Source organism: Crinia signifera, chromosome 2 (genome assembly GCF_055691185.1).
Source record: "Crinia signifera chromosome 2, ASM5569118v1, whole genome shotgun sequence".
Lineage (NCBI taxonomy): Eukaryota > Metazoa > Chordata > Amphibia > Anura > Myobatrachidae > Crinia > Crinia signifera.
Genome location: NC_139218.1, coordinates 226031650 through 226058690, shown reverse-complemented (window position 1 = coordinate 226058690; position 27041 = coordinate 226031650). Strand labels below are relative to the sequence as shown.

The 27041-nt window shown below is 42.7% G+C and overlaps 1 protein-coding gene across 3 annotated transcripts in view; it reads right to left on the bottom strand.

The window, feature by feature from the left end:
• Positions 1-27041, bottom strand: part of SRRM3 (serine/arginine repetitive matrix 3) — a 334253-nt gene that overhangs the window by 63729 nt on the left and 243483 nt on the right. For 2 of the 3 annotated variants that reach the window (XM_083173931.1, XM_083173930.1), the window contains one exon: positions 24645-24779. The exons of the other annotated variant lie outside the window; for it this stretch is intronic. In XM_083173931.1, coding sequence (XP_083030057.1) covers positions 24645-24779 — 135 coding nt within the window. The remainder of the gene's footprint in view (positions 1-24644; positions 24780-27041) is intronic. 3 annotated transcript variants of the gene reach the window in all.

Below are 27041 nucleotides of genomic sequence, written 5' to 3'. Positions count from 1 at the left end.
GCCCCCCACACCGGTGGATAACTTGTTATCCACTATCCCCTCCAATGGGAGCCACAACCTTACAGAACCCCTAACCCGGCTACTTATACCTGCATATACTCAATATTCAGCGCCCAAACGGCACGCTGCGTTCCCGGCCATGGAACGCCCGCTTACGCGGCTTCCGGCCTGTGGAACGCACATGACGCTACTTCCGGTTTCGCCGGGAGTCGCGTACACGTTGCTATGACAACCTGGCATCTCATACAGCGCTGCTTAGGCAGAGGGACGGTTCCTATACATGGAGACCTCCCTCCTGTGCCGAGTGACAACATAAGTACTCGCTTATTGTGGTATGTGCTGGGATTGGAGACACACTAAATCACCGCCCCCGTGACAACCCTCCTGAGACCCAGTGTCCATACCAAACAATCTACACGTGTCGACTTATACAATTCATGTTGTGCATATACGAAGGGGTGTCAGATTGCTCTGTTGGCTTACGCTGTATATGCTGCATCACTACAATTGGCTGATCTCACTCCTTGACAACGGTCACTGCTGTGATCGAAACGTTGGAGATTGGAGATTGAACCAGCGAAACAGGTTTTTTCTTTATTGAAATGCATAATCTTTTCCTGCGGAGAGTGCTTTTTTCTATTTTTGACAAATAGGATATTGTTTATATATATATTGGACGCTGCTGATCCCCACATTGCTACTATATTGCAGACTCCGATTTTGAGGAGCCATCCCTTAGGGTACATTCACAGAGGCTGTTTTCAAGTGTGAACACGGTTCTACATTTATCATCCTGCCTCATTATTATGTTATCATCTGGAAGATATTGAGGTGTCCGTTTGACCCCCAAGGGCGTTAATACAGACCGCCCTGAAGTATTGCTCGCTTTCTATATATAACTACATCCTGTCATACGGCAATTGCCGACCTATATCTTTTGGAAGACTCCTTATACCTTGAAGGGGCTGAACATGGGACCAATAATTGATTTATTCTGTATGGAACAGTAACCTTCAAACTCATATTTACCACCTATTAAAGATTGCGATTTCTCCCAAAAAAATAGACATTCACCATATGGTTAGAAAACTCCATATCTTTCTTCATTGATTCTTTTATTGTGTTTATCTTAAAAAAAAAAACCTGATGAAGTCTTTCTAAAGACGAAACGCGTTGGGTTGTCATCGTCTTCAAAGAAATGAATTAAGATACCACACCATTTTATAACTTTTTAATAAAAAATTGTTTAATTTCAGAAACGTGTATATGTTCTTCCATACTTGAACAATCTGTTCTTCACACATAAGGTGGTGGAATCCTTTGGCGCTCTCTATCTATCTCTATACCCATACCCATTTGTCTCCCGCTAACAGGGGGTCTTTTTAGAGTAGCAGCCATCTCTGTGGCGCGACTAGAGTCATTACTTGTTGTGCATATATATATATATATATATATACTGTATATATAAAATTCAAGAAGTCTGGCACTATTCTAATAAAGATAACATACTGTAGCTCCGATGCCCCCACATCCAGACAAGTGTCCAGACCATATACAAATACCATAACAGTCAAGTCACGATATCATACAGATGCAGCCATGCTCATGGTAGATATGATAGATCCAACATGGCCACACAAGCACCTCTGGGGCGTCTAGTCGCACTCGCGTCTGTGTACGGCGGGCTGTGCTATCTCCCGTGCAATAGAATTGTAATTGCTGCGCATGCTACTACCACGCATGTGCATTCTGCCCGAAGTACACACCGTGGCAAACAAGGCACCCACGTCATGTCAGAGCCACAATGAGTGTTTTGCTAATGAATTTATAGCACATAGTGACATATGTTTAGCAGAATATCCGTAAGGAATACAAAAGACATATCCCCAACCTTCTCAATAGATTATCTATTCTTTTTTTGAAAGTCTAATTCTTTCACTCCCATGCCAGCCCTCCTTTCTATTCTGCTTATCCTTTAGTGAGCTGCATTAATAATGAAAGTTATTACATGGCAGAGGGTAGACATTCTTCAGCATTTAAAGCATTTAATCAAGACCCGTTAAAAATCAATCATCTTCAGCAGCACATAGTGAGCAGATTTATCTAATCTCCCCTGTGACCAGCAATTTGCTGCTTCAATTCCTGCATTTTTCAGGCAGACATTAAAACAGACATCTACAATGGTCAGGCAATGGGTATCTTGGCTTTGTGACCTATTCACCTCAAGCCCTATTTATAAAAGGCTGTTAGAATAACAGGTTTGGCTCAGGTACAGCTGAAAAACAACTTGCGCAGATGAAGCTGTGCAAAAAAAAATTTTTTTGGGATATGCCATTAGGTATGAATTGCTTTTTACTATGCTATACTGGGTGTCTACAGTAGCAAATGAACACAATTGACAATGCTAGAAGCAACATTATTTTAAAGTGTGTACATTTTCAAGCAATCACTGCATCCCTGAAATGTCAGAGCTAGACAGCATTATCTGTGCCATCTGCCTAAATTGCCCTAATGCTTGCTGTCTTGTGAAAGAGCTGTAAATGCAACAAAGTACTGTGCCTGGGCGAGGATCGCTGCCAACGTTTTCTGATTGTGCCCACAGACCTTTCAGAAGCACTCTGGCTAATGACTTTGTGGGAATACTTTACACCTCAATTTAGTTTTCATAAATGTCTTCCTTCCTGTTACTGGGAAGGTAAAGTGGTAGTTAGCATGACTTGTCCTGGACAAGTGAGAGGGAATGTGGGTGTGGAGGGAATGATGACAGCAATGACAGTTTTTATGCCTTAAAAAAAACAAAAAAAACATTTGATTTCCTTTAACTAAACTAAGCTCTCATTAGAGCTGCCCATGGCGATTCTATCACTATCAGCCACCCGAAGGGGACGCACCCGCTCTGTTCTGACAGAGCTCCCCGCCACCCGCACCCCCCTCCCCATCTACCTGAAGCACCATCGCCAGTGATCGCCAGTTCAGGGTATCTGGCGATTCCCTGGGCTACTGGAGGTAAGTGTTTACATTTTTACAGAATAGGGAATATAGTTTTAACACAAGTTTGTCCTTCAACCATGTGTAAAAATTAGAGATGTGCACCGGCCACTTTTCGGGTTTTGGGTTTTGGGTTCTGATTACCTTGAGGTTTTGGGTTCTAATGGGTTTTGGCAAAACACCTCCTAAGTGTTTTGTGTTTGGATTTTTTGGGGTTTTGGGTTCTGATTTTTTTGTTAAAAAAGCATAAAAACAGCTAAAATCGCAGAATTTGGTGGGTTTGTTTGCTCCTACGCTATATTGACCTCAATAACATTCATTTACACTCATTTCCAGTGTATTCTGAACACCTGACACCTCACAATATTGTTTTTATTGCCAAAGTTTGCACTGAGGTAGCTGGATAACTATGCTAAGCCACACAAGTGTGCGGCACAAACATGTGGCTCATGTAAGAGTGGCAGCAGCTTCAGAACTATGAGGAAGTGCTTCTTCATCTTTCCTTTGTTTGTTAACCTCCATATTTTGGATCTCCATTATTATTGTGGAGTTATGTCACAGAACAGCGCCACTGGAGTGCAATTATAAATGTCAGTGAGTATGCACCAGCAGGCAGTTATACAGATACAGCAGTATTAGGCAGTGAGCCACACACCAGACAGGTACGGCAGTATTAGGCAGAGAGCCCCAGACCAGACAGGTAGATAATGATATACGGCAGTATTTAGGCAGTGAGCCCCAGACCAGAGGGTAGATACGGCAGTATTGGGCAGTGAGCCACACACCAGACAGGTACGGCAGTATTAGGCAGAGAGCCCCAGACCAGACAGGTAGATAATGATATACGGCAGTATTTAGGCAGTTAGCCCCAGACCAGAGGGTAGATACGGCAGTATTGGGCAGTGAGCCACACACCAGACAGGTACGGCAGTATTAGGCAGAGAGCCCCAGACCAGACAGGTAGATAATGATATACGGCAGTATTTAGGCAGTGAGCCCCAGACCAGAGGGTAGATACGGCAGTATTGGGCAGTGAGCCACACACCAGACAGGTACGGCAGTATTAGGCAGAGAGCCCCAGACCAGACAGGTAGATAATGATATACGGCAGTATTTAGGCAGTGAGCCCCAGACCAGAGGGTAGATACGGCAGTATTGGGCAGTGAGCCACACACCACACAGGTACGGCAGTATAAGGCAGAGAGCCCCAGACCAGAAGGTACATACGGCAGTATAGCCAGTGAGCCCCAGACCACAAAGGTAGAGATATACGGCAGTATTTAATTATTTATTAGCCAGTGAGCCCCAGACCAGACGGTACATACGGCAGTATAGCCAGTGAGCCCCAGACCACAAAGGTAGAGATATACGGCAGTATTTAATTATTTATTAGCCAGTGAGCCCCAGACCAGACGGTACATACGGCAGTATAGCCAGTGAGCCCCAGACCACAAAGGTAGAGATATACGGCAGTATTTAATTATTTATTAGGCAGGCAGTATTTAATTATTTATTAGCCAGTTAGCCCCAGACCAGACGGTACATACGGCAGTATAGCCAGTGAGCCCCAGACCACAAAGGTAGAGATATACGGCAGTATTTAATTATTTATTAGCCAGTGAGCCCCAGACCAGACGGTACATACAGCAGTATAGCCAGTGAGCCCCAGACCACAAAGGTAGAGATATACGGCAGTATTTAATTATTTATTAGGCAGGCAGTATTTAATTATTTATTAGCCAGTGAACCCCAGACCACAGACCGCCAGATTCAGTGCAGGCAGCAGTGCAGCACCAGTGGACTATATATATATTTATATTTAATATAATTAATTAATAATTATATATATAATAAATGGCACAGCACAGCACCAGAGGTATGCCCCAGCACAGAGGAGACAGTAGCACTACAGGCAGGTACACACAGTTAGACTGTTCTCCTAAGCAGAGGAGAACATAGTACACAGCAGCACTGAGGGAGACAGCCCTAGCAAATAAAATAATTAATTACAGCACAGCTCACCAGAGGTAGACCGCACAGAGGAGACAGTAGTACTACAAGTACACAGTTAGACTGTTGTCCTAAGCTGAGAACAGAGTACACAGCAGCACTGAGGGAGACAGCCCCAGCAAATAAAATAATCAATTACAGGCAGCACAGCACACCAGAGGTAGACCGCACAGAGGAGACAGTAGTACTACAAGTACACAGTTAGACTACTACACAGCAGCACTGAGAGACAGCACCAGCGATTGCAAAAGCTCAAGGTCAAGCTTAAGTTTAAGCCCCAGCAGCAGCACCAACACACCCTCTCCCAACCCACTACTTGACTGGAGTGAAGATGGCGGGGGCGCGGCAGCTGCTTAGAAAGCCTCGCGAAATCCGACGCCGGGAGATGACGTTCTAATCACGCGGACGGACCGAGTCAGGCGGGAATCTCAGAGCGCTGCTCGGAATCGGGCTCGGAATGATGACGTCCGTGGGGGCTCGGATCTCTGAAATCCGAGCCCGCACATCTCTAGTAAAAATATGCTCCTTTTTAAATTAATACAATGGGGATATAGAAGTTTGATCTTTCAAGCAAAGTTGAACATTGCCTCGGTACCAGTGCTCAAAGTGGGCCAGTATACACTGGTATGGCATACCAGAACTTCCTTTGAGCACTGCTTTATTTATTTTTTATTCATAGCACGGTGCAGATCCTGGCTCCCCTCACCCACTAGGGGGAGCTATCTACCCTCACCCACTTAGCGGTTACATGATAGCATTCCCCTTTCACGGGTCCAGTGAGTAGTCTCCGGACCTCTGCACCCCAGCCCCCCTTCCAAATCCGGTAGCTGCATGGACCTCCGCACCCCAGTCCCCCTCCATACTCAGCAGGTGTTCATTGCACAGAGCTCTGTACACCAGCCCCCTCCACAACCAGCGGCTGCTAGGTGCATTTCATTGTTTATTCATTCATTTAACCATTAAACTGTGTCGTCTAATTTTAAACGTCCCAAATATTCTTAGCGCAGTCACACAACCTCCTTTTTTCCCCTTTATATACTGCACAGTGCAGCCTGCAGAGCACCGAGCCTAGGACACAGTGGAGGAGCGCAGATCAGCATCAGCAGCACGCTTCCCCTCTGTATCCTAGGCACGGTGCTCTGCACTGTCCAGTGTGTCTGACTGAGGATCCGCTGAGTGGGAAACAGTGTGCAGACAGGAGTGTCAGGGTGCCACTGTGCCGCTCTCACTGAATGTGGAGTAGAGAGGAGCTGCAGAGTGGGAAACAGTGAGAGTGCAGGCAGGAGGGTTACACCGTGCTGCTGTCACTGCATGGGGAAGAGGGAGAGCAGCAGGTGCAGCAGAGGGTATATGTTCTCCAACCGTGGCGCAACTTTGCATGCCGTAAACATGCCGGGGACTGAAGGGATTGGAATCAGTGCAATAGTGTACTGTGTAGAGGGGACATTGATGTAATAGCGGGTATACAGGAGTTGTTACAATGCTAATACTTTTTTGTAGAGGGGGCACAATATTTATCTTGCCTAGGGTGTGATTTTTAGACAGCTAAAAAAATCGCAGATGTCAGATGTGTGATTTTCAGCCGAAAATCACACATGTAATAGGGTGCAATTTTTTAGAAGCCAGAAATCGTAAAGTGATTTTTAGTAACAGGAATGTCTCTTAACTGGGTTCCCCCCTTATTTAAGAAAATGGCATTGAGCTCTTGGACCAGTCCTAGTTTCAAAAATATGGGGAACAAAAAGAATAGGGGTCTCCGTATTTTGGAACCAGCACCGGGCTCAACAGCCAGCGATGTAATGCCACAGCTGGGGGACACTGGTCAGCCCTGGATGGGGTCCCCGGGGTAGTGTGGACCCCCTCATTAAATAATAATATGTCATCAGTATAGGGAAGTATCTGAAACAATTTAATTCACTTAAGAAATTAAGGAATCAATATAAATCAGATCTTGAGGTTTTCCATAGTTTCTAAGTATATATTTTTGCACAAGAGCTATCCATATAAATTTGCCACTGGTTCATAGCAAAAGGTTAACGTTCAGCAGATAACTACAAAGGTTAAGTCTAATACAGATGGAGCCCCTCTCTTCCTTGCCTGGCTCTCACCAGACTGTCCCAGCTGGCGAGAGCCGGCTGAGAGAGACTCTATCAGACTGGGACGCACGTGCGTCTCGCCCAGCAAGCAAGTCGGATCAGCCAGCAAGCCGACCCGTCCAGCCGCCCAGCCTGCAAGCCGACCCGCCCAGCCGCCCAGCCAGCAAGCCGACCCATCCAGCCAGCGCAAAGCCAGTGCGCCAGCCCGCACTCAGCCAGCAGCATGGACGACCCATCCCCCCACCCAGCAACCGGGCTCCTGGCAACCCTGCTACACCCTCAAATGTAAGTAAATGTGGGGCAGCCAGGGTGTCTTTTTTATTAGGAAAGCCAAGCCCGGGATCCCGGGAATCCCGGGATTGAGCATTTTTCAATCCCGGGATTGAAAAAATGCCCCGGGATTGGCTTCCCTTATCTGTATACTTCAAATTGTTAGTACAAATGTTCCAGAGCATTCTACAGGAAGCAGGAATATAAACTCCTTAAAATATAAGCGTATGAACTAGGGGAGTAATCAGAGCCGGCCCTAGGCATAGGCAAACTAGGCAATTGCCTAGGGCATTGGCCTATGCCTAGGGGCGACTGCCTCCTTTAACATTGGTGATCAGTGGGGCATCCGTTTGTCAGCGCTACCGGCACTGGCACTTCAGCCGAATTGAGCGCCCGGAGCCTGCTCGCTAGCGCGGGTGCTAGATTATAGTTCTGGTGCTGAGGCCGTCGGTAGGACTGCTGCGCTGTATATTAGAATCTGCCCCTAAGTAAAAATGTCCGCTTTGCAAGAAGGAGGGCAGCTGCGCATGCCCAGCAGCAGCCCTTGCTCCTATGGTCTAGTATGCGGAGTCAGTCTCCAGGTGCCGCATTGAGTCTGTGTCACCCGGCTCACCACACTCCTCCTCCCACTGCCATGTAATGAAAGTTGAGGAGCGGACCGAGGCGAAGCATAGACAGGGGTGCGCGTGGGAACCAGTGAGTAAGTGTGTGTGTGTGTGTGATATATTGTGAGGGAGTTGGCTGTGTGTGAGAGGCCTGGCCTGAAGCAGGTGTGAAGCATGCCTGCTTCAGGATCGCTCGCTAAGAAGTGGCTTTTTGCTGCTTACGAGCAGAGAACTGCCTGCCGAACGCCCACCGCCTGTATAATGTGAATATGGGTCAGTTTGCACTATGTAATGTGAACCGGTCACTATGCACTGTGTAATATGAATATGGGTCACTAGATGCGAATATGGGTTGCTACGCGCTGTGTAATGTGAATATGGGTCTCTACACGCTGTGTAATGCGAATATGGTCACTACGCGCTGTGTAATGCGAATATGGGTCACTACGCACTGTGTAATGCGAATATGGGTCTTTACGTTCTGTGTAATGTAAATATGGGTCACTACGTGCTGTGTAATGTGACTATTGGTCACTATGTGCTGTGTAATGTGACTATGGGTCACTACGTGCTGTGTAATGTGACTATTGGTCACTATGTGCTGTGTAATGTGACTATGGGTCACTATGTGCTGTGTAATGCCAATATGGGTCACTACGTGATGTGTAATGCCAATATGAGTCACTATGTGCTGTGTAATTCAAATATGGGTCACTACGCATCCATTTTCTCAGTGGTCTTTTCCGCTGCTCTGCCATACTAATGATGAGGTGAGTAGAATGTAATAGGTGCAGGGCGTGTGGCACACCTTGGTCCCATTATGGATACGCCAGTGGATGGTGGTTGTTGCTTTCTGCTGCTGTGATTTGTGCTGCTGAGTTATGGATGCGTTGCTGTGAGAGGGGTGCTGGATCAGAGATGGAACTAGCAGCAGTGCTTGGGGGCGCCAGCCAAAATTTTGCCAAGGGCATCAAATTGGCTAGGGCTGGCTCTGGGAGTAATGAGAACATTGTGGGCCCCATAGTATCATTCTGAAGGGGCCCCTATCCCAATATTTCTTGAGAGACACTTGTCTGCAGTAATTTTGAGCCATAGAAGTGTCCTAGGTAATCTTATGCCACATAGTAGTACCGTAGTTTGTTTTTTGAACCATCGTAGTTCCCTAGTTTACATTATGTCACATTGAAGGGCTGCCAGCAAACACTATGCTACACAGTATCCCCAATTAACAATATGACATACTGTACAGTATCCCCAATTCACATTATGACATACAGTGTCCCTAGTTCATATTATGCCACATTATCGTAGTGACATGTGGTAAGGTAAATAGCTGCGGAGGTACTAATAGTATAAGAGTCAGATTTACACACAATATATATGACCCAAGGGTTCATGTTGGCATTATACACAGGTGCAGTAGTATATACTGCTGGAAAATTGTTGAGTATTGATCATACTCAACTGCTTAGTGAGCAAAACTGGGAAATTGGTATGCAAATGGTTAACCTGGGTCCAAGCCGCCCCCTAAGCCTCTGGGTTAACATATTGGCCAATAACTTTAAAGAAACAAAATCTTATTCACTCCTTTGCATGTTGATAGACCATGACAAAAATACAGAATATGCTATATTTTGCTTAATTTACAATATACAAAACATTCATCCAAGAAAAACACCCAGTGAAATGGTACATGAGGACATGAGAAAAACTACACTACCAGTGTAATGTCATTTGAAAGGTCTTTGATATTATTGTACTGTATGTTGTATTATATTGCAAAAGTGAGAATGTGTGTTTGGCATATAGTATATGATTGGCACATAGCTTGTGATTGGAATACAGTATGTGACAAGTGTAAGTGATATTAACAAAATCGTTATAATGCACCCACTTCAATATTAGGCAAAGTTTGTCACATGTCAACTCAACAATTGTCTCAATTGTGCAGAAATTGCAAAACTATTTTCTGTCAGTCATTTTAACATGCTTACTTTATCATCCAGGATGTGAAAAGACTACAGTTTAAATATCAGACAGGAGCCATATTAGTTAACTGCAGACAAGATGCTTAAATTAATATAACAAGATAATTATTGCAATTACGGTATATCAGTTTTTATCTGATGATTAATGTTCTATTGGATACTCTAAAATGCAGGAATTCATATACCCACAGTAGCTATAAATCTTAAAAACATAATAAAATAATGTATAATAATGACTGGACTGGTGTAGAATTATAGCTTTCTAAAATGCATGATACACCTGCTAACTGTACACCAAGCAGTAATTAGCCACAGGATAAATGTATAAAAAAAGTCTTATCGGCTATCAGTAAAAAACTGGAAATGTATATAACTAATATTCATCTTCCATTAATGGGAGAATAACCTGGATTGGGGAATCAGATAATTGTATTGTGGGTACTGCTTTCCTAGCACGGCGCCCATCGCAGTAATCGTGTACATTTTTATATGGCATACAATCTGTGCGATGCCTGCGATTTTGGTTTTTAAATCGCAGGTATCGTATGAAAAACAGTACTACAGTTAGCTACGATGCGTGCGATGCAATGACTGCGATGTATGCATTTAAATCGCATGCATCACACTCATCGAGTCAATTGTATGGATTGTATGTAGTTGTAGATGTACAATTAATGCGATGGGTGCGATGGGTGCGATATACTATGGTGTATGTATGCCCCCTATACGTATAAATTGTGTAATCACCCTAACCCCCACTATAAACATGAACCCGAAGCGTGGCGAGTGGCGGCGGTACGCATCCTCCGACCTTTTCATACCCCCACTATCCACGTCGGCGTGGAGTTGAGAATAGAAAGTGTGGCGAGCGCAGCGAGCCACCGAGCCCGAAGCGTGGCGAGCGCAGCGGATACCTTCACAGGTATCCGCGTCCCCTCGCGAGCTTCACAGGTATCCGCGTCCGCTCGCCACGCTTCGGGCTCGGTGGCTCGCTGCGCTCGCCACACTTTCTATTCTCCACGCCGACATGGATAGTGGGGGTATGAAAAGGTCGGAGGACGCGTACCGCCGCCGCTCGCCACGCTTCGCGTTTATAGTGGGGGGTTGGCGTGGGGCTGCATTTAACATCGTGGTTGCTATGTGCAATAGCGCATAACAACATATGTGACATATGTTGCTATCTGTTATTGCACATTGCAACCACAGTTAAACATGCGCCAAATGTATGAAATCGTGTAAATCGCGTCCATCGCATACATTGTATGTATGTTTACAGTACGACTGATTCGATGCATGCGATAAAAATGGGTACAATGAAAAAATCACTGTAGTCGCATTAATCGCAAGCATTGCATGCATCTTGTGGTGCAGAAACACATAAGATGCATGCGATGCTTGCGATTCATGCGATGCTAATCGTGGGCGCCGTGCTAGGAAAGCAGTACCGTATTGTGTATGCCCAGCCTAAGCAATTAAATCCAACTTGTTGCCTGGCCTGAATGGGATGACATTCCAATTTCAAGAATGACACTACGATGTAGAATAAATTTATCCGGGGTCACTACAATGTGGCATAATATGGACTGGGGTTATGACAATATGGCATACAATATTATAAACTCAGGACACTGTATGGCATAATGTGTACTGGCAGCAATACAGTATGACACATGGGGGTAGATGTATGAAGCAGTGATAAGGGAGAAGTGATACAGTGCCTGGTACTTTATCACCGGCCAATCAGCTCCTGGCTGTTAAGTAACAGGCTGGTTTAAAAAGCAACAGTCAGGAGCTGATTGGCCGGTGATAGAGTACCAGGCAATTTATCACTTCTCCTTCCTTATCACTGCTTCATACATCTACCCCATGGTGACATAGGAAACTATATATGGTTCTCCTGTGGAGAGCGGTGTTTGGGCCCCTTTGAAATGGCTATGATAGATAGATAGATAGATAGATAGATAGATAGATAGATAGATTGATAGAGAAATAGAATGAGTAATATACTTAAATACTCTTTTAACAGATCTTCTGTTTATTTGCTGTATTTGAAATAGATACTTAAGACACATCTCTAGTTTCCCTATAAGCCTCTTGAGCTGCTGAATAGTTCAAGCAGCTTATATATTCAAAGCGCTTTTTGCCAATATCTGGATGATTAATATGTAATGTGTGAGTAGTGGTTGCAGGAGAGAAAACACTGGTTGTTTAACAGATGCAGTGCTGGAGGGGACAGCCACGTACACACACTTAAATGAAAGGAGTTAATGATTTATAATAACTTCTAGAAAGAAACAATCAGTGCAGGATCAGCAGAGATGGCGTTCCTTTGCCCCAATTCTTTCTCGTAGAATTAATTTAATTTTTTCTGAGGAGCTGTCAGGAGATGAGTTTTCAGATGTAGCATAACTGATGCAGTAAAAGAACTGGAGGTAAGTGAGAGGGTATGACTGACAATGTTTGCTCATGCAAGACGTCTTAAAGGTAACTTTATATAACAGATTCATTTTATTCTACAATTAAAAGAGAAAATGCATAGTGGTAAATTACGGTCAAACCATCTGAAGTGTGAAGTAGTTGATAGGCATCTGTTAACCTTCTACCACTGAGTTTTCAGCTGGTTCCAAAAGGTGTCGTCATGTGAAAATCTAATCACATTTACATCCCTCTCCTAAGACAATGTTAGTTTCTTCTCTGACATTCAAGGTCATTTACTAAACACAAAATATGTGTTTGCAATATATTTAGAGGCATAGATGAAAATTATTTGGCCCATCTAATGCGCCCCTTTTTAACCTCAACCACTATTTGATCCTTATTTATTTGTAAGGTTATCCTTATGTCTATCCCATGCATGTTTAAATAGTTCTGTCTTAGCCTCTACTACCTCTGATGTGAGGCTATTCCACTTGTCCACTACCCTTTCTGTGAAGCAATTTTTCCTCACATTTTCCCTGAACCTCCCTCCCTCCATTTTCAGTGCATGTCCTTGTTTTCTAAAACTTAATTTGAAGACGATTCCCCCCCTGGACCTTGTTATAACCCTTGATATATTTGAAACCTTCTATCATGTCCCCCCTTTCCCTTCTCTGCTGCTAACTATACATATGGAGATTTTTTTAGTCTTTCAAGGGTAAGTTTTGTAGTATAGGACAAGCACCATTTTAGTTGCCCTTCTTTGTACGGTCTCTAGAGTATTTATATCCTTCTAGAGATATGGCCTCCAGAACTGAACACAGTATTCTAGATGAGGGGGTATACACCGTTGCATTATTAGATCTTTCTATATTTCTGCTGCTCATTGCTTTCCTCATTGCTTTGTTACATTGCCTACCTGCCTTAGTGACTCCTAAATGCCTTTCCCCCTCAGTAGTTTCCAATATAGTGCCATTAATACGATATTTAGCCTTTAGATTTTGTAGACACAAGTGCATGATTTAGCAATTTTTAGCATTAAAATGTAATTGTGATGCTCATGATCATTACTCTAGTTTACGTAGTTCATCAAACATGTTTTTCCCCTCTTGATGTGCCTACCCTATTGCATACAGTTACAATTTACCCTCAAAATCATTTGAATTTGGGAGGTGTCGGGACACTGGGCAGCCCACAAACTGATGAGGATTGACCCTATCACTGGCTTCCACAAGTAACATATTCGGTACTTGTGTAGTTTCACGGCGCTCACTTCACTCGCCCACGCTGCGGGCTCAGTGGCTCGCTACGCTCGCCACGCTATCTAAAATCAACTCCATGCCAACATGGATAGTGGGGGTATGAACTATCCATGTTGGCATGGAGGTAAGTTAGTTTATTTTAGATAGTTTGTGGCGAGCGTAGAACCCGGAAGTAGCACGGCGCCATGCTGGCGCCGTGAAACTACACAAGTACCACATATTCATATATATTTGATAAACAGACAATAAAATCAGCATCAAAATGAAACGTTGGTGCCCCATTACCCATTGACTCTACTGTACAAAAGCTCGGACAAAGCATCTTGCCTGGCAGTTGGGAGGAAGCCTCAGAAAACTTTGCGGCCATCAGTTATCGACATACAGAATGGGTCAGAGGTCCTAGGGCTATAGAGTTGTACCAGCACAGAAGTCAGACTGCACCCTGCTCCCCCACCCATTTGCCCAGCCAGCCACTGCCTGCAAGCATTCCAAGATCCTCCAACTGCAATTGCCAGGACCAGCATGTCATCCCAATATTAATCTCATGTATGCCTCACAGAACACCTGTACACAAAGATGGCAAGTTGCTCAAGCAAATGTATTAGTCCATTACATGTATTTGAATGGGAGCAGCTGATGGACTATAATGGACCAGTTAATGAGATTTACATTGTTTATATATATATATATATATATATATATATATATATATATATATATATATATATTGCTTGCTTGTAGGACTCTGATGAGAACACATGCACCTATACCACAGGAATCTTTTAAAACATTTATTCTGAAAAAATATCTGAAAAAATACCTGTTAGGAGACAAGTTCCCTACTACGAGTTAGAGGATATACAGAGGCCATTACCTGATTCAATCAGAATTTGGATTGCCCTTTGAACCTTGTACGGGGGAATAACCCAGTCGAACAGGGGAACATCTCGTCCCCCATTTAAAGGGTTCTCCACATCCATTGTTATAAAGACCCTACCAAGGCAAACATTATCGTGATCTTAAATCCATCACAGGAAATCGACCCAGTACAGAAGGGTTCATTCACTTTACTAGATGGTCAGCCAATAATTCGTCTTTTTAGAAGAACCTTAACCGAATATATAAAAGATTTGTTTAAATACTAGTACCCCTGATGAAGTCTCACTAATAGAGACGAAACGCGTTGGGTTACATTTCATCCACAATCTTGTGAAAAATACCTCTGTGAAAAGAACTTCACTCGTAAAAGTGTTTTAAAAGCTTTTTTAATAAATGCTATATGTTTTAAAAACTGTTACTTGTGTGTATATTATAAAGTGAAAGAGAGACAGAAATCACCATTTATTGTAAGGGCGCCAAGTAATACTATTGTGGGTATATATATATATATATATATATATATATATATATATATATAGTGGCGATTTCCAAATTAATGAAAACAGGAGGCGGCACTCAAAAAACGTGGATAACTTGTATTAAAACATAATGGTGCAAAAGCTGTCAGTATACATGGTCAACGGTTTCGGAGCTGACGCCCCTTCCTCAAGACCACTGACACATGAACTAAATCAGAAGTAAACACAAGAGTGAAGTGCAAAACATTTTGCACTTCACTCTTGTGTTTACCTCTGATTTAGTTGATGTGTCAGTGGTCTTAATGAAAGGGGCGTCAGCTCCGAAACCGTTGACCACGTATACTGACAGCTTTTGCACTATTGTGTTTTAATACAAGTTATCCACGTTTTTTGAGTGCCGCCTCCTGTTTTCATTAATTTGGAAATCGCCACTATATATCTTTGTTGTGGAAGGCACCTTATCTGTTGATCTGCTGGATGCTCTAAGTGCCGGTCCTCACGACCTCTCTCTCTCTCTATATATATATATATATATCCAAAGTGTGGGTAGCACTCACTGTTCCAATCCATTCATGCTGGGGTGTGCAAATATAATTGGAAGATTGGCGGCACTCGGACGACTTGAAATAACTGGAGACCACACAGGTTCAAGATCTTTCGAGATTTAATCTCGTCATCAGAGTTCTACTCTCCTTCCTTGCAAGAGATAGAGGTCCCTGAGAGAGGTTAGCCTCATAGGGCTTACAAGAGAAGGACAGGAGACATATCATATATCCTTATTGGTGTAATAATTGTTCACCGACATTGCATCTCCTAATCGTTTCAATAAGAAATGTAATATTCGGACTGTTTACAATCCCCTGATGAAGTCTTAGGACGAAACGCGTTGGGATTCTGTTGTACGGCCAGACGGTCAATCAAACTTTGAAGATTTTAATAAATTGTTATCTTGGAGAAATGACGTATGGACTATCAATTGAGTAAAGGGCGCTGAACCACATTTGGGATATATATATATATATATAACAGATAGAGCCCCTCTCATTCAATGCCGGCGCTCACCAGAAGTAGTAACTCAGGGATCTCAGTTATATATTTTAAAATATATGATTAAACATTTCTACAATGATATCTGTGGTGTTTCTCATTTTTTTTGCTAAAGTTCACCAACATGTAGCCTGTGATTGTAGAACCATCCCCTCCCTAATAATTGTGCCGAAATGGCAAAGGTGATGTGATGAACTAACTTGGGTCTACCTCTTCCCAACAGGCACATGAATAGCAGCAAAATGCAGGGCCTTATTATGTAAGGTGCCTGACCACACCACTGAACAACCACTAGTTCTACATTTGGGGCAGCATTACTACCATGTAGATGTATCTGCATCTAATAAAAAAATAAAATAAAATATATATAATATATACACACATTAAACCTCTCTCTCTCTCTCTCTCTCTCTCTCTCTCTCTCTCACTGAGAATCCTAGTCACATCATGTTTTAAAACACATTTTCTGCAAAACAATAACAAAAAAGATGCTTGTAATTAGCAGAGCTTCACAGGACCTGGCGGCTTACTGCGAGGCATCTCGTACTGCATGGCGTATTCAGGATAGATGTATGAGGATGCACCTATAATTCCATTGTACAATTATTTTATCTTATATAAAAGATCAGGAACAATATTTAGTTTGTGCATATTGGTACAGAGCTGGACACATGCATGAGCTTAACTTGTGCTCAGTAGGTAAGTCCCTAACCTTCCAAAATCATTAAATTAGAAGATGCTAAATTATGTTGGCCCCCCTACAAAATTATAAACAGTTGTACAATGGATGGCACTCCTGCCACCGCTACAGGTCTTGTACTGCATCCCTGCTACTTGTTGTATTATTATGTGGGAGGTAGGGGTCATGGATCTTAGGACCGGGTGTGTCATTTGGCTGTTACATCATCGTAGTCAAGTACCAGACTCCAAGTGCAACATAACACTGGATATCACTCATTTGGGGTTTCAGACACTGCTAAAAATGGGCCTTTATTCTCTTAGGCCAGTTTCTCCAATCATCTTGCCTACTTATAATTTATGCGGCAGAACTATGCTGAGGCCAGGCCAGATACTGCTGACTTGCCATAGGTTTAATGTACAGTAAGTTATTCCAACTTAAATAAGGAGATATGTATGTATGCACATGTCTTTATCTGTATTCTGCTGCCTATTGTGCTGCATAGATAGTTTTTCTGTCTATAAATAAGGATCCATCAGCAAATTGCTTAGCTGGGTACTTGGTAGACATCTGCTCTCTTTCCTCTCTCTTGCGTACTGTTAAAAATTAATCTAACTGTTTTTTTTAATATATGCTCTCTCTTTATTCTGATGGGTAATTGGAACTTGAAGTAATTAAAAAAGGTTTTTGTTGCTGTTGTTGTTGTTCATTCCAATTATTTTAACATACTGAAAACTAGCAAATACAGTGGAAAGGAGATGGAAATTGAGGAAAACATTAGATGGGTATATGGTGCCCCCAAATGTAAAGTCACAATATATAAAATATAGGTAATCTCTATGCAGTTCCCCAAATCTGTGGGATGGGCAGTGGCAAATGCAGAATTTTTAAAGGGGAGTTTCCAATTTTTTTTAAGTGTATGTACAGTATATATATATATATATATATATATATATATATATATATATATATATATATTTGTACTAATTCTAGAACTGAATTGGCATATAACTCTAATACTTGCCCGGGTGCTCAATTGGATGGGTTCTGCGCCAATTTTAACACTTACAGCAAAAAAGCAACACTCCAGGATTCCTTAAAGTGCAAAACGGCCATGCTTTATTATGTCAACCCCCAAAATGCCTTAAAGAGTCCCGGAGTGACGCTTTTTTGCTGGAAGTATATATACAGTAATATACAGTATATAGTTATGTGTGTATATATATATATATATATATATATATATATATATATATATAGGCACAAAAGGAACACATTGACATTTACGTGGCAAAATGGTTGTCACAGGCAGGCAGGTCAGGTAGGGAGAGTCTGACATAGGCAGTAACATTAATGATTCAAATAAAAAACAAGAAAAAGCTACAGAAAGAAACTAATACCTATAAGAAAAAGAAGAGGTTGGAGTGCTCAAAGGCGCTGGCCACATCATAATTTAATATGCAGCTGCGTCTCCACAGCAGCTCAGCCGCTGACACTAACGGACAGAGCAGCCAGCAGCTTCCCTGGCTGCAGTTCACCACTCAAAGCCCAGGGGAGAGGAAAGGTAGGGGATGGGACCACGGCACTGGGCAATTCATAGCAATTAATATGCAGCTGCATCTCCACAGCAGCCCAGCCACTCACGTTAGCGGACACTGCAGTCGACAGCTTACCCTGCTGCTTGCTTCCTCTGCTGCTCAAAGCCCGGGGGAGAGGAGAGGAAGAGGATGGGACCACGGCACTGGGCACTTCATAGTTTAATATGCGGCTGCATCTCCACAGCAGTCCGGCACCTCCTGTGTCATTAGCGTGCGGCAATAAATTTCTGGGTACACGGAAACCCCCCTGTGTGCGCCACTGATGGGTGTTCTTGAGAACCCATGCTCATAATATCCCTATTTTCTGGAGCTGAGAATTCTATGTGCAGGCTGCCTTTGTCTTAATGTTATTTTCTCTTTACACAATGCTGCATCTTTTTAGCAAAAGGTAACTGTTATTCACCATAAGCTACTTGAGACAAAAGAACTACTAAACTTTTTGGGCTAAAAACAACACCTGACTGGTAACAGAAAAAATGCCCCTTATGGATTATGACACACACCATAATGCTTATCACACATTATACCACATACCATAAAGCCTCTGACATATGCCACAAACCACAATGCCCCAGGCTTAATATGGCACACATTGCAATGCCCCTGACACAATGGTGCTGATTCTAGTTGAATTGTAGTCAAATGATTTCTCCTGCCTTTGCAAATATACAGATGTAGCCGGCCACATCTTTGCAGGGGCTGGCGATTCTATCGCCAGCCCCCACCAGCGGGCGGCTACAGCCTGGGGCATGCGCGCACGAGACGCACGTTCGCCCCGTGGAGACGGGCAGGGTGACGGTGCCCAGCCAGCGGGATACAGTTCCTATCACCGGCGTTCGCCAGTGAAAGGGATCTGGTGGGCGCCAGGAACAGATGGAGACGGCTCCATCTGTAAGTCTGTTGAGACTTCGTCCCACCCGCATTCCCATGGGAAAACCACCCTTCTACAACCCTGTCTCTCACTCCTCTCTGCAAGTGGCCCAGAGACATTGTAATCGCAGAGGCCGCTCCCAGTTGGGGTTTGCACATGTGCAGAAATGCGCATGCGTAAACCACTACCATCGGGGCAGGGGACGATTTTGGTTCACTAAGAGTAAGCCAGAATCGGCCCTAATATGCCATACATCACAATGCCCCTGACACATTATGACGCACACCGCAATGCCCCTGATACAATATGCCACATACTGTATTGCTCCTAACACAATATGCTGCACACTGTAATGCCCCTGACACATTATGCCACACACCACAATGCCCCTGAAACAATATGCCACAAACCATAACGCCCCTGACATATTGGGTGAAATTTACTAAGATATGAAATACACTTCACAGGTCATGTTGCTATGGGCAACCAATCACATCCTGTCTACTATCTTCTAGAGGGTGGTAAATAAATAAGAAGTACATGAAGTACAAGAAGTACAACATGACCTGTGAAGTGTATTTCACATCTTAGTAAATTTCACCCATTATGTCACACACTGCAATGCCCCTGACACAATATACTGCTCATTGCCAGAGGTTAATGATCTTTGCCATTGGGTTAATGCCCGTTGCCAGGGTTCAATGCATGCTGCCAGGGGTTATTTTTCATTTCCAAGGGGGTTAATGCTTATTGCCAAGAGGTCAATGCTCATTGCCAGGAGTCAATGCTTGTTGCCAGAGTTTAATGCTCATTGAAAAGGGTCAACACTCGTTGCAGGATGTTTGTTGAAAGCTTCATCTTTCTCTATAACAAGTGGAATCAGCGCTAGGCGCTAAGTCACTTACACGTATTGCTGCAGCTGCTTGAGGTCAATATAATCTCTAGAATCTGTCTCCTCAAAGATGGAGGAGTGCAAACAGGTAAAGGCAGCGGGCAATGGCCAAGTGGTGGAAGGCAGCAGTAGGGCAGGGGATGGCAGCAGCCAGATTGACAGAGGAGGGGTCGAGCCAGCCGGATTGCTGCGGCGATCTGCCAGTAGCTCGTGAGCAATGGATTGCCGACCACGGCTATAACTTATATAGATGAGAATCCAAAGGTGCAACCTTGTCTACCTAATAAATGAGCTACAGTATATATAAGAGAGATTTTCTATCTATTTGGTATAGATTTAATAGAATTATATGGTATATATAAAGTATATGGTTTATACTAAAAATGGAAAATTCAATGGATATTACTTCATGGGTAGAATTTCTTCTGTCTATAGACACATTAATAATTGTAATCCAAATAATGGTGTTACCATACCTCCCAACAGTCCCTATTTTAGCGGGACAGTCCCGATTATTAGGGCCTGTCCCGCTGTCCCACCCGCAGGCGGCAGTGTCCTGCGGTGAGGGGGGGCTGTTGGGAGTCCCCCCATCGGCTGATAAGCAGCGGGGAATAAACGCTGTGCGCATGCGCACAGCATCTATTCCCGCAGCCAGGGGGCTGGGGGCATGGCTAGAGGCTCACGCCCCCATAGCGGCAAAATGGGGGCGTGGCCTCGCGGGAGAGCCACACGTATAGACCACGCCCCCTAAATTAGGCCACACACCCCGAAATTTCCGACTGCATCAGCAGTGTCCCGGGTCCGGCGACAAGAAAGTTGGGAGGTATGTGTTACGGATGTGTCTATGTACAGCTAGCCTTCTTTCATGTTTAACAGCCCTTCTAATCACGCCATGCCAAGGCATGATTCATTAGTGTTGGGCATCTTTTTTCCATTAAAATGAATCTTATTTGCAAAACGGACAAAAGAGGATGCACATGCAGCTGTTGAACGATATGTATGCAGCATGCCTATATTCAGTGTGTGACTGTAGCTATATATGCATAAAAATAAGGTACATTACAGTTTTTCCAGGATACAGCAGCAGTCACACACTGAATATAGGCATGCCACATATCATTTTAATCAGCAATTTGCTCCATTTTGTAAATAAGACACATTTTAACAGTCCCCCCCCCCCCCCCCAAAAAAAAAAAAAAATCGGCCCAGTTTTTGATGGTGGGGGTCTGCGCATTCACCAATATGTGAATGTGCATGTGCAACACCTTTGGCAAATATCACACTCGCTGAGGCGTTCTCTCAGTAAAGGGAGGGAAGGGGGTGGCAGCAGGAGAACGTCCAGTGTTTTATGGGCACCCCCCCCCCCAAAAAAAAAATGCTGGGCGTTCCCCTTAGGATGCAGGCATGATGATGCCTGCACCAAGGGCCACATGCGAGGGGATGTGTTACCGTACACATTCCCTTGCATGTTACCAAGATTATTTGCTTGGTGGGAGGTGTGGCGTTTACCTGTGCGCTAGGCTGTGAACATATGATGCCTGAAGAACATGCCCATTATGCATTAGAGGGCAGATATATACGTGGACACATCTGTAGTTCACTTAACTGTTTCAATAAGAACATTATGGCAAATATATAAAAAAAGTGCACTAAAAATACAATAAACATGGAACAGACAAAAAATGTAAAAGATTCAAAAATAAAGCATGGAATGAAAACAGTGCCAGATTAAGCCTTTGGGGGGAACGGGGCACTTTAGACAAGGATGGCCCCTTGCACTTGTCATTACTGGCCGCAAACTGCATGGGAGAATATTACACTGTCAAAACACAGAGTAAAGGCAGTATAAACTTGGTCAACGGGTAACTGCAGGGGGTATATACTATATATATATGTATATAGTCAGTGTGCCTTGGCAACCGATGCTCAGCACCATTAATCATTGTCACATTGGCAGATAGGTGAAGCTGCAGCACTACCCTACTCCCATGCACAAAACCTTTAGCTAAAAAAAATTTGATGATGTTAGATTGGATTTTCTATTACATCTGGCATTAGATCTTTCCATTCCATTTGGCATTAGATCTGTACTTTTGCATGAGATATCGAAGTTGATATTGAATTCGATATAAATTCATGGTACATTGTACACATTTGATTTACTAGATCGAATTCGATATTTCCTTGGCTGCACAGTAGATTTTTCTGTTCGATTTTGTGAAAACGGGAGCGCGCATCGAATCGAATGTAGATTGAAAGTGACACAAAAACTATTCGATTTTCGTTTAAGATTCAATTCGATTTTGCTTCTAGAAAACAAAATCGAATCGAAAATCAGGAAAAATCGACGCATGTCTACAGGGCTTTACATTGATCTTATTTGACCTCAAGACTCAAACAACTCATAGGGGAGGCTCCTAACTCTAACTGTAATAAATGTGGGAAACACAATGCAGATGCTCTCCATTGTATGTGGCCTTGCACTGTTGTACAATCACTTTGGTTCTCCCTTCAGGAATATATATAGTCAGTACTGAATATAGATTTTAACATTTCCAAATCTTGGGCATTCTGGGGCACTAATTCCTCTAGCGACCGTAAGAAATTGACTCCTGGAAATCGTTTATTGCTCACCAAGTTGGCAACGGCAATAAAAAAACCATCTTATCCCAATGGATCTCTCCAGATCCATCCCCCATGTCCTTGGCATTCCCAAGAATATCCCATTTGTTCACGATGGACTGGACAGAAACAACACTTCAAAAAGAGAAACTGACTGGAAATTTGTTTGACGCATGGCTGCCATATGTCGGTACTCTGTCGCCCCCCTTGAAAATAGCCCTTAAAAACTCTCTCACATACCTCGTGGTATCTTTTGGAATCTTTGAGTAACGGTCCTTCATTTTAATATACTATTGTCATAGCCCGATTTTGTCTAGCCCTTGCTACTGTATATTAAAATGCCTACAATATGTTAATATAGTCATAGAATACCATCATCTACCATTTGTCTTACTGTTCTTACATATTATATTGTATTTGTTCGTCATATTTTTATAATGAATCTTTTCCTGACATGCAAAGGGAAAACATTGAAAAGGTCAACACATGTTTTTTCCGGAATTTGCATGACTTTTAGGGTTAGGGGTTTGGATTAGAGATAGCGTTAGGGTTAGGCATTTAGAGGAGAGCTATGGTCAGGCCCCAAGGAAAGGGCTAGGAGAGGGCTATTTTAGGGTTTGGATTATAGTCAAAATGACATAAAAAAATGTCTACCACTTTTCTGTTGACCATTTGTATGTCAAACTTTTGACATTGTTGACCAATTGGCCTTGTCAACTTAAGTCCATGTTGACCATTTAACTGTCAACCTTTTGAACCTGTCGACCTATTGAGCATCTAACATCTAACATCTAGTGTAGACCTATTGACCTAGAAACTGTCAATCTTTTAATCCCCACCCAAAAATATAACAGTTGACGCAGCCTTCATTGATGTGATGGAGGTAGATATACTGATTTATAGCTATAATGAATGGATAAACCTGCTGTAGGATGATAGATCAATAGTGTCTTGCTAGACAGTCAATACATTGACTACATATGTTAGACAGTCAATAGGTCCATAGGGTCAAACATCACTTTAATGAATGATGCGTCATTTTTGCTTGCTTTTAGCTGTTAATTTTTTCTTGTTACTGCGGCCTAATTGATCTGAATCAAAATGCTATTAATTGTTTACAATTATTATTATTAATATTAGCACCCAACAAACAGTTCCTATTTTACTTTTATGTATTCAACTTGTATTATTGCCATTAATTATGTTTCATGACATTAACATTGATTGCATTAAGCCTAATGTATACATCATAGTCTACAGTCTCAATTAGTCAAAACTAGCAATTTAGTAATCTCCTCATTTCCACCGCTCCACCTACAACACTTATTATTAAGGTGTAGTGTTTACACTTACCTTTACTACTCAGATCAATTTTTCATTGTTTTTATGGTACTTGTGTAGTTTCACGGCGCCAGCATGGTTCTACGCTCGCCACAAACTATGTTAAAAAAAGTAACTTAACTCCATGCCAACATGGATAGTTCATACCTCCACTATCCATGTTGGCATGGAGTTGATTTTAAATAGCGTGGCGAGCGTAGCGAGCCACCGAGCCTGCTGCGTGGGCGAGAGAAGTGAGCCCCGCAAGGGGACTCAGACGCACGGGGCCATACTGGCGCTGTGAAACTACACAAGTATCGTTTTTATTGATTGTATTAATTAATTATTATTAATATTATTATTATTATTAATATCTATAATTTAGTAAAGGCCTTTGTTTCTCCCTGCCACTTCATATATTCACAATATTTCAACAGCAAAACTATGCAAAAAAAGAAGGTGCAGCAACTTATCAGTGATGGTTTGACAATAACATTATGCATGAAGAAGTCAAACTGTATGAGTAACATTATGACAGCAGAATCACCCAGCATTAATCATTTATTGTTTGAGAATTCAATTTATAACATGTGGGTTAAAGGTTGATGTGCACAGATTATTACCTGTAATCCCTCTGGTTACTATCATCTTGATACCAATCACTGTGACAGTCACATTCCAAGGTGTAGCCTTCCCCATACATTGAATACTCTGTGGTACTTTCTTCGCCAGGAACCACATAATGGTTTTTAATAATTCTGGTAAAACAAAAAATTATAATATATATTTTTTCTAAATCATTATTTAAATAATACCATTGAAAGTAAAAATAAGGATTAATAGATGAAAGGAGCATTGCAAGGATTCATGAAAACATGAAAATATTTTCCATGATATGTCAGGATTACGTCCTTGGTATCCTGACCACCAGCAGAGGCTTATAAAAGTGGGGCTGCCACTCTACTGCCATCCAGGGCACTGGTGTCTGTACAATGTAGTCGGCGCCAGGCCTGGTGCATGCGCAATACCGATGACGGTACAGCACATGCGCATACCCCCAGCTATGGGCTGCATCGGCAGCAGCCCATAGAAGCCGGCTAGGGCTGTACAGCAAGGCACGGAGTGGCCTCCTACAGGAAGCCATCTCCCTGCCTATCAAAGCACAAACTGTCAGTCCCAGAGGGAGGAAACACCTCCCAATGGGATTGCCTTACCACAGGTGACTAGTAGGTAGGATTTCCAAAAGGAAGTCACTGCCAGTACCAGTAAAGTCAGTGCAGTCTCACGTACTGCATCTGGCTTCACTAAGGAGATTTTACTGGGGGGTGAGGGTGAGGGGCAGTCCCGCAGACCATTGGTAAAATCTGCCACTGCTGACCACCAGTATTTCAATATCAACCCTCTACAAATTTGTTGTGTTACTTTTACTGTGCTCTCTATATTTGTCCATTAAATGTTACATGTTACTCAAAAGGAATTTGGTTATTAGTGTTCCCAGTCCTACCCCAGCCACACTACACAGCATCATTATTCTAGCTCTATTCCTAGGAGTGTATTTTATTATATAAGCAATCTTTTACTACACTACCATCCCATGAAGCGTCATTCAGATTATGGAATCTTGTGCCTGATATATTCTTAATTCTGAAATGACCTAAAATACACTGATAGATTGACAGAGTGTCTTAGAGAAATCCATGGCATAAATGTAATAAAGTGTTAACTTCCATTTTAAAGTAGAAATAATCTAAAACACAAATCCAACTTGGTTTTGCTTTTTTACCTGATTGCTACTTGCCTGCTTTAAAACATTGGCCATACTTGGCCATAACCTGCCAGGAGTGTGATGTCTTTAACATTTACCCCTACAAGAACCAAAAAATTATTTTTAGTTCTACTTTGTATTTATTTTGTATTTATCGTAAAGTTCGGTGTCTTTTTTCCTTATTTAATGTCTCATTCACTTATGATATCAATTATTCGATGGAATATTAACCGATAAAGGTAAAATTGGATAAAATAATATTCAAACAACAACATAGGCCTGCAGTACATAGTTTAATACATATGCAGTGATGAAAACAAACCGATAATCAAAATCAACCTGAGACCCAATTAAGGGTGTATCAAGTGGGGACTGACTGTGTGCAGTCTCTATCCAGCCCCCTCTTCTCTAGCTGGAAGGGCGATAGACTTTGGGTACTAGGGTCATTAGATTTATAAGCAGTTATTTATATACAGTAGCGCATTTATATTCCATAGCTCTTCACAGAGAATAGTTTCTATTCACACCAATTCTAGCCCCAGTGGAGCTTACGATCTATATTCCCTTACCCACATGTACACACAAAAAACATTCATTCTACAATTCATTTTAATGAGAGCCTCAACCTACTACTATATCTTGTGATTGTCTAAGGAAATCAGAGTACCCAGAGTAAACCCACTAGGAGAATACGAATGCTCCACACTGTTAGGACTATGTTGGATAACAAACCCATGACCACAGTGCTGTGAAGCAGTAAAGGTGCCCATACACATCCAGATGCGGGTGTGCATTTTGAGCTTAAATAGCATTCATCGCATTACATGCCTTGTGCATGCGTTGTGCATGCAATGCGATGCGATGCAATGAAAAGCAAGTACAAAAAGTATGTGCAGCACATACTTTTTGTACTGTGCGATGAGGTGCTGCGGGAGCACGCACCTCAAAGTACAGATCGCACTGCCCGCAGGTGAATGGGCACCTTAAGGCTAATCATAGCTCAGTACAAATTTGTTTGAAAAATGGGCAAAACCATGTGCACTGCAGGTGGGGCAGATGTAACATGTGCAGAGAGAGTTAAATTTGGGTGGGGTGTGTTGAAACTGAAATCGAAATTGTAGTGTAAAAATAATGCAGCCAGTATTTACCCTGCACAGAAACAAAATAACTCACACAAATCGAACTCTCTCTCTATACATGTTACATCTGCCCCACCGGCAGTGCACATGGTTTTGCCCATCTTCCAAACAAATTT